This window comes from Manihot esculenta, unplaced genomic scaffold, assembly GCF_001659605.2.
Source record: "Manihot esculenta cultivar AM560-2 unplaced genomic scaffold, M.esculenta_v8 Scaffold03, whole genome shotgun sequence".
In the NCBI taxonomy this organism is placed as follows: Eukaryota; Viridiplantae; Streptophyta; class Magnoliopsida; order Malpighiales; family Euphorbiaceae; genus Manihot; species Manihot esculenta.
Genome location: NW_025215420.1, coordinates 13307 through 27000, shown reverse-complemented (window position 1 = coordinate 27000; position 13694 = coordinate 13307). Strand labels below are relative to the sequence as shown.

The 13694-nt window shown below is 35.3% G+C and overlaps 1 protein-coding gene and 1 long non-coding RNA gene across 2 annotated transcripts; both read left to right on the top strand.

Moving 5' to 3' along the window:
* Positions 1-5813: 5813 nt before the first annotated feature.
* LOC110626881 lies at positions 5814-6446 on the top strand. The gene is made up of 2 exons (XR_006349515.1): positions 5814-5970; positions 6072-6446. It is a non-coding gene; the product is annotated as an uncharacterized LOC110626881 (long non-coding RNA).
* Positions 6447-8122: 1676 nt separating this feature from the next.
* LOC110626879 (protein ACCELERATED CELL DEATH 6) lies at positions 8123-11012 on the top strand. The gene is made up of 5 exons (XM_043953683.1): positions 8123-8188; positions 8257-8766; positions 8858-9007; positions 9258-9784; positions 10383-11012. Exons 1-5 carry the CDS (start codon positions 8140-8142, stop codon positions 10995-10997), a joined length of 1851 nt encoding a protein of 616 aa, XP_043809618.1. The 5' UTR covers positions 8123-8139; the 3' UTR covers positions 10998-11012.
* The last annotated feature ends 2682 nt before the right edge of the window (positions 11013-13694 follow it).

Below are 13694 nucleotides of genomic sequence, written 5' to 3'. Positions count from 1 at the left end.
ATGGCATGTGGTTTCGGGAATATTTCGGGACATTCCTGAAACCAGAGCTTTAATGCTCACTTTCTTTCTATTTTTTTTTAAATAATTTTCTTTTTATATAAAATATAGTTATGGGCCTCACTTTTTTTTCTTTTAAAACGGGTTGGGCCTAACAATTCTCTCCTTCTAAAAGAAATTTCGTCCTCGAAATTTTACATACCTAGTGAAGGGAATAAATGTGGGAATTGAATTCGCATATTCTCTTCTTTTTCCCAGGTAGCTTCTTTAGCAGAATGGTTACTCCATCGAACTTTAACCAGGGGTATTATCTTGCTCTTAGAACCTTCTCTTCTCTGGCAATGATCTCTATTGGCTCTTCTTCATATGTTAAATCTTCCCTCAACTCGATAGGCTGTTTATGGAGGATGTGGGAAGGGTCATTTCTGTATCTCCTTAACATAGATACATGGAAGACATCATGAATCCGAGATAGCTCTGGAGGTAGTGCTAAACGATAAGCAACTGGTCCAATTCTCTCTAAAATCTCATAAGGGCCTATGAATCGCGGACTCAAATTTCCCACGTTTGCCAAAATGTACAACCCCTTTCCAAGGAGAGATCTTTAGGAATACCTTGTCGCCAACATTATATTCAATATCCCTTCTCTTTAGATCTGCATAACTCTTTTGTCTGTCTTGTGCTGCTCTTAATCTACTTCTGATCATCTGAATTTTATATGTAGCGTGTTGTACTAGTTCTGGACCTTCTAATTGTCTTTCCCCTACCTCATTCCAACACAATGGTGTTCTGCATCTCCTCCCATATAAAGCTTCATAAGGAGTCATGCCGATACTCGAATGATAACTATTATTATAAGAAAACTCCATTAAATGCACATACCTATCCCAACTTCCTTTAAACTCCATCACACAAGCTCTCAGCATATCCTCCAAGGTCTGGATAGTTCTTTCTGATTGACCATCAGTCTGAGGGTGAAAGGAAGTGCTAAACTTCAACTTCGTGCCTAAAGCATTTTGCAAACTAGGCCAAAAACGAGAAGTGAATCTTGGATCTCTATCTGAAACAATAGAAACTGGAGCACCATGAAGTCTTACAATCTCATTGACATAGATCTCTGCTAACTTGTCTAAAGAATAATCCATTTAGTCAATGGTGCTGCAATGATGGAGAAATCCTGAACAAAGCGACGATAATACCCTGCTAAGCCCAGAAAACTTCTAACCTCTGTAACATTCGTTGGAGGATCCCAATTGACTACTGCTTCAATCTTCTTAGGATCAACCAAAACTCCATCTGCTGAGATAACATGCCCCAAGAAAACCACCCGATCAAGCCAGAACTCACATTTGCTCAATTTAGCATATAGTTGTTTATCTCTCAAAATTGGCAGTACTATCCGTAAATGCATCTCATGCTCTTCCTTGCTACGGGAATATACTAAGATGTCATCAATAAACACAATAACAAAGCTATCCAAGTAGGGCTTGAACACCCTATTCATGAGATCCATAAAAGCAGCGGGTGCATTAGTTAACCCGAAAGGCATAACGAGGAACTCATAATGCCCGTAACGAGTTCTGAAGGTTGTCTTAGGTATTTCAGACTCCTTGATCTTCAATTGATGATACCCAGACCGCAAATCAATCTTAGAGAATACCTTAGCACCTTGAAGCTGATAAAAAAGATCATCAATGCGAGGTAAAGGATACTTATTTCGCACTGTGACTCGATTCAATTGTCTGTAGTCAATACATAACCTTAAGGAGCCATCCTTCTTCTTCACAAATAGCACAGGGGCTCCCCAAGGTGAAACACTGGGTCTTATGAAATCTTTATCAAGTAGCTCCTGCAATTGTGCTTTTAACTCCTTCAATTCTGCTGGGGCCATTCTGTATGGTGCCATAGAAATAGGAGCTGTACCTGGATTCAAATCAATAGAGAATTCAATCTCTCTATCTGGAGGCAACCCAGGAAGCTCTTCAGGAAATACATCAGGAAACTCGCTTACTACTGGTATATCTTCCAATTTAGGTCCTTCCCGACTACTGTCCATCACATAGGCTAAGTATGCTTGACAACCCTTCCGAAGCATCTTCCTAGTAGTCATGGCGGAAATCACATAAGAAGGAAGTAAACGCCTCTCCCCAAAGAAAGTGAACTTAGACCCTTCTGGACTATTAAATACCACTGATTTCTCAAAGCAATCTATTGTGGCATGATGACGAGATAACCAGTCCATACCTAAGATGACATCCAGATCTTGTAGACACAAAGGAACTAGATCCACTAACAACTCATGGTTGCCCAACTTAACAACACAATCCCTATACACATGTTCACATACTACAGAATCCCCAACTGGAGTACTCACAGCTAATCCACAGTCTAAAGGTTTTAATTCTCTATCAGTATGCTTAGAGAAGGATTGAGATACGAAAGAGTGAGTGGAACCAGGATCTATAAGAATGTGTGCATCTTTACCAAAAATAGTTAACATACCAGTCACCACCTCTGGAGATGCTCGTGCCTCTTGCTGTGTCATAGCAAAGACTCGGGCTTGAGTGCGAGGTCTACCAGGTTGCATCGTTGGTCTAAACTGAGAAGATGAAGTAGCTCCACTGGCTCTACTTGTGCCAGGCCCAACTTGTGCCGTAGGTACACCCTGTGATGGTGTCACACCATACCTTAGATTCTGAGGCGCCACTGATCCTTGCTGAGAACCACTGTCTCTGGCTATCAGCAATGGACAATCTCTCTTAAAATGTCCCGAAGAACCACATTCAAAACAACCCCTATCGAATTTTCTGCACTCCCCAGCATGATGTTTACCACAGATGACACATTGAGGAAAAAGTCTCTTCCTTTGTTCAAACCCAGAATCATATCCTTGTCCTTGTCCACGTTTCTGTGCCCCAAAGGAACTACCCATTGGCTGTGCTACTGAACTCTGACTAGATTGTGGTCGAGCAACCTGCTGCTCTGTGTTAACAAAGGAACCTCTACCGCTACCACTGTATCCAGCTTGGGACTGAAATGAACTGCTCCCTCTCTTCGTTGGTCTTTCTCTGAACCCTTGTGAGCCCTGCAAATGCTTTCTACTCATCTTCTGTTCATACTCTTTCTCTTCTTGCTTTAACTTTTTCAACATTCAAAGCTGCTTCCACCAACTCTCTGAAATTATTACCTCTGAACCAGGTCATAGATGATCTGATATTAACATGTAGACCCTGTCTGAATCGGTCACATTTTGCTTCCTCAGAAGGCAATATATCTGAAACAAAGCAATAAAGATCTTCAAACTTGTCAACATACTCTCTTATTGAGAGGCTTCCCTGAAACAACCTGAAAAAGGCATCCTGTTTTCCTTTCCTGTAACTTTCTAACAAATATTCCTGGCGAAATTCATGAATAAATTGATCCCAAGTCAGTCTGACTCCATGTCTGCGACGAATGCCATCAAACCAAGCATCAGCCTTACCCTGAAGCAAACCATGTACATTATCTACCTTCTCTGGATTAGTCAACTTCATTAATTCAAACACTTTTAGCACTTTCTTTAACCATTTATCTGCAATGTCAGCATCAGAGGAACCCTCAAAATCATAAGCTCCCAAACGTCTAGCACGATCCATTATCTCCCACGGATCTCTAGGTTTGGCTGTAACAGCTGCTGCAACTACTTGTGCCACAAAAGCACCCAAGTCCGCATTTATCTGGAAAGGGTGGGCTGGTGCTACAGGTGGAACAAAAGGTGGAACTGCAGGTGCAACAGGAGGTGCAACTGCAGGTGCCGAGGAAGGCGATGGTGTAGTCGGATATGCCCCTGATTCAACACCATGAGAAACAGATTCTCCATGTCCTTCTCGGCTCTCCGATATCTCATGATCTGCCACCCCTTCAAGAGGCGGAGGTGCAACTGTAGGATCCCTAGGAGGTCGACCAATATCAGCTAATCTAGCTGTACGAATACCACGGCCCCGACTTCTATTACCTACTCTGGGCGGCATTGTCCTACAAACGAAAATATAACAAGAATTATCAGAATATCATTAAACATACTGACTCGAGGAAAGTCTACAGAATCTATAAACCTACGTTCTGATACCAAAAATTGTCACACCCAATCCCCAACTGTAGAGACTGATATGACCTGGAAAACTGACAGAACTTCCCTTGATATTTATACATATAAAAACATGTAACCTGCTATAATTTCAAATTATAAAACCTATAGGAGAGAAAACTGATAGCTGGATTAGTCAATCCATCATATATTTACAACAACACAATACATTCTTCATTGATCTGTACAATCTATACATGATCTAACAAAATTACAAAAAGAAATAACAAAAGACCTAGGATTGATCCGACCTCCTCTAAACTCTGAGTGGATGATGTGGAAAGAAGGATAAACTAAGAGATGAGGACTGCTGAGTGGATCACCAAAAAGGAACTGAAATATTAAAAGAAATAAAAGTGAGTACAACATACTCAGTGAGCGGATAAATAAATAACACAGGGAAAAAGATAAGTTTAGGTACTTAATAGTACCTAATATTTAGCTAAAATAAGTCAGCTGAATAAATACAATGTAATTCCATCAAAATAAAAAAATAGAATCCGCATACACTCATAATATGTTCCATAATGCTGGCATCTTAGGTATAATAAAATAATAACAGCCTGAGAGCAATGCTGGCATCTTAGGCTCTATAATGACAAATTTGGCCCAAGAGCTAATGAAATGCTGGTCATACACATGTGCAGAGCTGCCCCCAAAGGGTGACCACCTGACATACGCCCCAAAGGCTGTCTGTATATCAAGCGCTGTCCCAAAGACAGTATATATATATATCATGCTGAAAATAAATCACCTGTCATCAACGTGTTATCTGTTCGGTGCTTATACAGAGTGTAATCGGCTATTTATTCAGCTGTGCTTTAAATTCAATTTTCATTCATTCAAGAAATATCAAATAACTTTATCCTTTCCCATTTTAAATAAACAAAATAACATATACACATATAAATACATTTAAGAAAAATATCAGTGTTATATATTTATCCACTTAACAGAATACTTGGAACAAAAGACATAGGTCGCAGGTGGACCCCTATTATCTATCATGGACGCTGGATCCTCTCTTAGAATTAAAAAGAAAATAAAATAATATATCAAATAATAATAAAAAAAATACTCTAGGACAAAAATATAAAATGTAAAATACGAAATTTTAAATATATTTATATATATATTTTTAAGAAAATTTCAGCAGTATTTCGGCATAGTTAATTCTTCCAAAAATACCCAAACTCAACAAAAATACTCAATAAGCTGTAACTATTATTTAAATCAACCTATGATATCCCAAAAATAAATATTAAAACTTATGAATTAAATCTAACTAAACATATACCCTTTTTCTCAATCACCAAAATCACTATTAACAGGTAGAGAAAATAAATTATATCCTAAAAATTTGAATAAAAGGGACAAAACTCACCTACTCAATTTTGGAGTCTCAAGAAGAAAATATTGAATTTCTGAACAGGAAGTAAGTTTAATCAGGATATAGCTGAAGGATTTTAGAAGTTTAAAGGGTGGTTGGATTGAGAAGGAGATTTGGATTAAAGATAAGGATTTTTTTTAAAAAAAACAAACACAGAGGCTCTGTTTTCTGGAGGAAGAAGATGGCATGTGGTTTCGGGAATATTTCGGGACATTCCCGAAACCAGAGCTTTAATGCTCACTTTCTCTTTTTTTTTTTTTGTTTTTTTTTTTAAATAATTTTCTTTTTATATAAAATATAGTTATGGGCCTCACTTTTTTTTTTCTTTTAAAACGGGCTGGGCCTAACAGGAGCTGTGAAACTGAAGGCATTTTTCTTATATTTTTCTTTTTCAGCTACAGAAGAACATCAGTCTCCTCTGCCGAACTCGTGATAACATCCTCAAGATTATGAACGAGTATGTTGGAACTTGTGCCTTTGATGATCTGACTGAGTTGCTGTCAAGCTTGATCCTATTTCTTCCCAAATAGAATTCATCTGTCTCGTTTATATTTGCAGGTTGAATGACATGCCTGATGTAATGAAGCAGATGCCACCATTGCCATTCAAGTTGAATGAAAAGCTAGCTAACACCATGCTTCCCTATCGTCCGAATCTTCCAATGAAATGATCATGACCCTTCTCAGTCAGATCATCCAGCCTCCGATCAACTAATCTGTAGACGATGGAACAGCCACCACCAGCCGGTTGACCTATGATTTTGCTTTGGAAATGGCGTGTAGTTCATCATGCTATAGATTTTAGTATTTTGTTTTTGCTGCCTTCAATTACAGTTTGCTTAGAAGAAATGGTTCATTTCATATAGAAAGTTGGTTGATTTTTTCATTTAATATTTAGGGAATGAATAATAATGAGTATAGCACAGTTTTATTAATATTTTGTTTCTAGGTTAAACTTTAATAAAGTTTAGAGTAATTAATAGTGGCGAACTAGGATAATAAGCTCGTGAGCAAATTAGAAAAGAAAATTTGCTTTGGTTTCTCGGGAAAGTGTACGACGTGCTAAGGATCATTGGGGGTTTGGCATTCGAGATCTTGGTTGTTCTTAGTAAGCTCCATTCTTTCGGAACTGTCAAGAAAATAGCAGCTCCTGAAACATCCTTGCAAGTCTCTTAACAGCCAACCAAGACCAACACCAGTCCGATTCACTGGTACTACTGCATTAATGTTACATTTGACAAAAGGAGGAGGTGGTTTAAACTAGATAGATGTTGTAGACCCAACTCAAAAACATAAAGGAGATATTTTGAATTTTCTGAATACAGTCAATCAATTTGTGTAAAAAAAAAAAAAAAAATTTATAATTTAGTCTCTAAATATTGTCATTACTAACAAGTCAGTCTCTAAATTTTTAGAAACCTATTAAAACGTCTTTATTTTTCTCTCTGTCAACGAAATAGTCTTTTTGTTTATTTCTACAGTTAAAAATATAAAACTACCCTCTCTTTTCTCCTCTTCCTCTTCCTTCTCCTTCCCGTTTTCCTTCTTCGATTCTTCCTCTTCTTCTTCGATTCTTCTCCTTTTTGTTCTTTCTCTTCTTCTTTTTCTTCTTCATCATCTTCTTCTCCTTCTTCTTCTTCTTTTTATTTTTTTTTAAGAGAAGGACGAGAAGAGACTATTTTGTTGACGGGAAAGTAACAATAAAGACGTTTTAATAGATTGTGAAAAAAAAGATAAAGACGTTTTAACATATCTGAAAAAATTAAAAATATTTTAATAGATTTCTGGAAATGAAGGGATATATTTATTAATAATGGTAATATCCAGAAATTAAAAAAATGTTTTATTTGAGGATAAAATTAAATTTTAAAATTTTTCTCTTTCATCGCTTTCATTTCTTATTTGTTTTTAATGGAAAAAATAACGGAATGACTATTTCGTTGATGGATTTTTAATAGATTTTTAAAACTATAGAGATTGATTTGATAATAATAATAATATTCAGATATTAAATAATAAATCTCATAAAAAAAAAATCTTTCATTCAATAGTTATTCAACATTCGATTATACACTCACACGATTAAATTAACGAAATAATAAAAATTTGAAAATCAACCAAACTAAAATCATAATATATAGAAGAATTGAAAGAATGAGTAATTTGGTTTGACTACTTAATTAGAATTGAATAATACCCAATTTGCATTTTAGTTTTTTTAAACAAAAAATAAAATGTTATTTACATGAAAATTTTTAATTTATAATTTAATTTAAAAATTTAAAATTTCATAAAATTATTTTTTTGAATCAAATAAAATTATTTAAAATTATAAAATTTATTGTAATTATATTTAAATTTAAAACTTAAATTAGGGAGAGTGTGACAAGATTATGTAAATTATTTTATTATATTCATATGTCATAAAAAAATTTAAAATTTTTTAATTATGTGAAGTATATAATTTGGATAGAAATTTGGTGTCACAGCACATAAAAATATTTATTTAATTAACATTATTATAAAGTCTATGCCCTTTTGTTTTCAACACAAGTTGCTATCCCCACTTGTCTAAAAAAAATTATATATGCCTTAAATTAAAATTCCAACTTTGTCTTTGTCAACAAATGAATGCGAAGCTCAAACATGAAAGCCACCTCTATTTCTTCTTCCTTGGTACCCTTTAAAATTTCTTCATTTCTGGATTTTTGTCTTATTTTTTACTTTATTTTTGTTCTTCACAGGTGTGCAAGAGATGGGAAATGAGAATGATAACCACTATTTGCCACTGTATAAAGCTGCACTACATGGGGATTGGATTACTGCAAAGAGAATTTTTGACAGTGATTCAAATGCTCTAACTGCTAAAATTTTAGGCTTACATGAGACTGCTCTTCATGTCTCAATCAGCGCTGGTCATTCCATTGAATTTGTGCAGAAGCTTGTAGATAGAATGTCAGCAGATGAACTTGGAATCAAAAATAAGTATGGCAATACTCCTCTTCACTATGCTGGTGTAGCTGGAAACACAGCAGCTGCAAAGCTTCTGGTTAACAAAAATCCAAAATTGCCTCAAGAAAGAAACTCTGATAATGACACCCCACTTCATCGTGCTGCAGCATATGCCCACGAAGATACAGTTCAGTATCTTCTGTTAGTGACTGAGGATGAAGAAGATCCAATTCATTCAAGTCCTTTTACAGATGAAGATGGTGTCAGGCTTCTAAATTTGCTGATAATTGCAGATTTTTATAGTTATGTTCAACGTGATTTGTGTGTGTAATTAAACAAATATTCAGCTATGATCTGTTGATAACCATTTTCTTCTCATGTTTTCATGAACAGGCATTGCTCTTAGTGTGTTGAAACGCTACCCTGGATTAGCTCGCAAAAGAGACTATAATGGATTTTCAGCTTTAGACAGATTGGTTGAAAAGCCTCATGCATTCTTAAGTGGAAGTCGGCTTGGATTTTTTCAGCGTTTTCTCTATCATTGTTGGTCTAGCAATCTTGATCTGTTTCATTTAGTGAAATTTATTGTTTAATCTCCATGATATGCAAGAAATCAATTGTTAGTCTCTTAATTTTGAAAACACATTTAAAACAGTCGACATTTTAAAAAATCTACTAGTTAATTATTTCATAAGTAAAAACTTATTAGTTAGTCTCTTATGTAAAAATATCTACCGCTTAGTCCATCTGTATGCGAGTTAGATCACTCATTGACTAGGCCTTTTCTCTGCAGATTTTGCAGTTACTTCTGCAGATAAAGCAAGTGTCCATCAAGGCAAAGACGTAGAAACTCCAGATGGGAGTTTTGATGAATACAAAAACGAATCCTTGCAGTTTCAATTTCTACAGCACATACAGAAAACAAAAGTGATGCATAAGCAAGCAATGGAGCTACTCAGATTATTGATTTCTGAAGCTTTAAAAGGGAGTGTTTTAGAAGCTGATAATCTATTAGGACCTCCAACAAGAATTGCTGCAATATTAGGCATCCAAGAATTCGTTACTGAGATGATTAAGTCCTACCCTGGCACGGTTTGGCTAAGGAATATGGCTGGACAAAACATTTTTCTTCTTGCTGTAAAACATCGCCAAGAAAAAATATTCAATCTGCTATATCAAATGGGTACCCACAATATTTTTGCTGCATCATTAGCAGATGATTTGGGCAACAACATGTTGCATTTAGCAGGGAAGCTGGAACCATCAATCAAGATTTCTGGTGCTGCTCTGCAGATGCAAAGGGAGTTGCAATGGTTCAAGGTTATAAATTCTTCAAACACTACCGCATTTTAGAGTAAATTGTTACCTTAATCCTATTGAGCCAATAGTATGACAATAATTTAAAATTTTTGCTGAGAAATTTAATTTTTTTACTATATATAATACCATATTTTTAATAAATGGTTTGTTTTATGTATAATAAGATAATGAATTCTTGGTTTAAAATGAATTTTTGTTATTAGGCTTGTAAAGTGCAAGTAAGAGGATTATTAAGGCTCATGGGTGCGAGATTGGATCGAAAAACTAATTTTAGTTCAAATTTATCGATTTACTGCCTATGCGTGCAAATAAATAAAGCTGTGAAATTTTTAATTTTCAAATGTTTGAATCATATACGATTTGTTATCAATTGTTTGCTGTTGGAAAATTTCTGTTGGAGAATTTTAGCTATTTTTATCTATTGCGAAAGAATAAGAAAAAGGTTGTTGTATGCTATGGCAACATAGATAGACGCGGTGATTTTCAAACAATTGTTGTTAAATTTTATGTTGGAGATTTCCTCTTGCAAACAGCATTATAGTATTCAAGATTTTATCTTTCTTTATTCATGATCATTTCTTTCTTAAATTTTACGCAGGAAGTGGAAAAAGTTGTCCAACCATCATACAAAGAAATGAAAAACAATGATAGGCAAACTCCAAGGATGGTGTTCACTGCAGAACACAAAGATCTAGTTGAGAAAGGTGAGAAATGGATGAAGGACACAGCAACATCTTGCGCAACAGTCGCGGCCCTTGTCGTCACAGTCGTGTTTGCGGCAGCTTTTACCGTACCGGGCGGCAACGACAGCGATGTAGGGATACCCATTTATCTAAAAGAAACATCTTTCATGATTTTTGCAGTATCAGATACCTTGGGACTATTTTCTTCCTCAACATCATTGCTGATGTTTCTGGGAATTCTCACATCTCGCTATTCTGAAGAAGATTTTCTCAGGGCCTTGCCAATGAGATTGAGCATTGGACTTATCGCATTATTCTTCTCAATAGCTTCCATGCTCACAGCATTCACTGCAGCCTTTCACTTGGTTTTGTTTCATAGAGTGAGATGGATCACAATTCCAATTGGCCTACTAGCTTGTGCACCTGTCACCTTATTTGCACTTCTGCAATTTCCTCTCTTGGTTGAAATAGTCTCGTCAACATTTGGGCCTAGCATTTTTTACAAAGAAAGTGAGGAAATAATTTTTTAGCTCAAGAAATATATTTTTATGTTGTGTTTCTTCTTTATTGTTTGATGTTCATCTTATGTAAGATGCAGCTTTCACTGTGTTTTAACTTAATAAACTTGGGGAAATTACTATTTATTTTTGTAGTCTAAGAAACTTATTAGTTAATCACTCGATTTAAATATATTAAAACATTCCTAAATTTTTAGAAAATCTGATAATTAGTTTCTCCATTAATTTTAGTCATTTTAAAAAAATTTAAAATATTAATACATACTTTTTAAATCGATAGATCAGGCATGACTAAAGTTGATGAATAAACTTTGCATACTTTTTAAAATTTTGGAGATATTCTAATTTATTTTTCGAAATCGATAGATGTTATAGACTAAATAGCAAATTTTCTAATATATTATTTAGAAATGGTACAATTAAATTGTATCTAAAATTATGAGGTTTCGAGTTTAAATTTTAATTAAAGTCATTTATAAAAATAAAAATAAAAACAGTAAATTCACAAATCTTATATAATAGCTGAAAGAATGAGAGAGCTGTGTACATTTATTTCTATGTTTTATTAATGATAATAGTTTATTCGTGAGTTTTAAATTTTTAAATTTGTAAGAAAAATTATAAAGTGTTACTTTATTTTTTATATATTTTTTTTAGAAATTATACATGAATCTTATTAACTCTGTTTGCTTTTTTTTAATATTATAAATTAATAATAGAAGATAAGTGATGCTATATGATAATCGCTCAAAATAAAATAAGTTATGAGTTGTTATCACAAGATATGGCCACGTAGCTAATAATTGGAAAATATGGTTCATTCCGAGGAAAGAAAAATCTAGACACCTTAACACCCGGATCATCATCAAGTCTCGCCCTTTTCGCGATAGGGCGAGTCTCTGCATGAAGTTAGCGTTATCAGGTACAGTCTAGTGCATCCCTATTATGCCTGTAATCGCGGGATTACCAACCTATTAGTTGGCGATGTCCCTTATTAAGTAGCTAATCACATCATCACCGAATTATCGAGAAATATTATATTTATCTCTACCTTCTTATAGTATAAAAGGAGAAAAATCACAGAGATAAATGTATGCGATTCTCTTATACAAAAATTCTAAGCAATTTATTACATTCTCTCTATTTTCTTTAGTATACTGACTTGAGTGTTAGAGTGGCTGTTGTGGGTATCCATCACCTCACATTCTCTTCTTTGCATGTCCAGCCCATCACAGCGTAGTTTCCTTCTGATCACATTATCAATCTAATATCTGCAACATCATTTGGTTCCGTTGTCGGAAAATTCTTTAAATTATAGCTTTGTTTATTTAGATTAAAACCGGTCTTTTATTCCTGCTCTCTCTAACAAAGGAACCTTTTCTCTCTATCTTTTAAAATGGTTGGAATTGTACATATCATTATGGGAGAACCAGATAAAGGCAAAGAAAAAAAAATAAGCGTGTAGCAAAAGACGTCTTGTCAGTTGATCAAGAACCAAAGACTAAGCAAGAGGTAAGGTTCGGTCTTGCTAACAAAGCGGTTGGATTCTTTCAAAATGATGGGCTGGTCATTATGATCCTCCTGAACCAGTACGGGGTAAGGCGAGTATTAGTAGATGCAGGTAGTTCCGTTAACATTTTCAGCTTAAACGTTTTTAACAAGTTAACCTTGGATAAAAATAGTCTTGTCAGAGTTTCCTATTCTTTAGTAGGATTAGGAGATAAAACTATGGCAGTGTTGGGTACCATCGACCTCCCCCTGGTACTGGATGACGTAAAGTATAAGTGAGAGTTGTGTGCAGAGTTTGTAGTGGTAGATATTCCATTTGCATACAATGTGATACTTGGTCGTCCAGCTCTAAACTGCCACGGTATCTTTATTAATATGGGTGCTATGTGTCTTAATATTCTAACTCCATGAGGAATAGCAGTGTTCTGAGGCAATCCGAGATTGGCCAAAGAAGGTTATGAATACCCAGCAAAAAGTCTCGGAAAAGCAACCATACTCATCGACTTGCTGGAGAAGCTAAAATCTCATGTAAAGCTAGAGTTGGCAGACCCGATAGAGGAGGTCCAGATAGGTAAGAAGTAAAAGGTACGATTCGACATTGCATTAACTGGTAAAATAAAGACTCGTCTAATAGAATTGTTAAAGAGTCGAGTAACCTGTAACGACCCGAAAATCGGACCGCTATCGGCGCTAGGATCCAGATCGGCTTAAGGCCGCCGGGACCCGTAGCAAGCCTGACATATGACCTGTGAACCTGTCAAATCCCATACATGATCATACATACTCATAAACCTGTAAACTTTTCCTTTCCATAAACCAAGTTCAACTTGTGCATACTCATAACATAACATAAACCACACACTGGAGCCCTCATCAAATGCTCCAATGGGGTATCATAACATACATGAATTAAGCTTGGTTGAACATAAACATCATGAAACATTCTATAGATCATGTATCAAAAGGGATTACTATACAAACTCGGTCAAGCACAATTTCTAAACCTCAATACATCATCATTACATATCATAACTATATAAGACATTACATTACAATTTAATCATGTCCACTGCTAGCTATTACATAATCAAGACTTTACTCTATCCGACTTCCTGCTCTATCCTGTACCTGCAAGTCTGGGGGTTAAAGGGAGAGGGGTGAGCTAAAAGCCCAGTGAGTAGAACCATAAAAACTGTAACG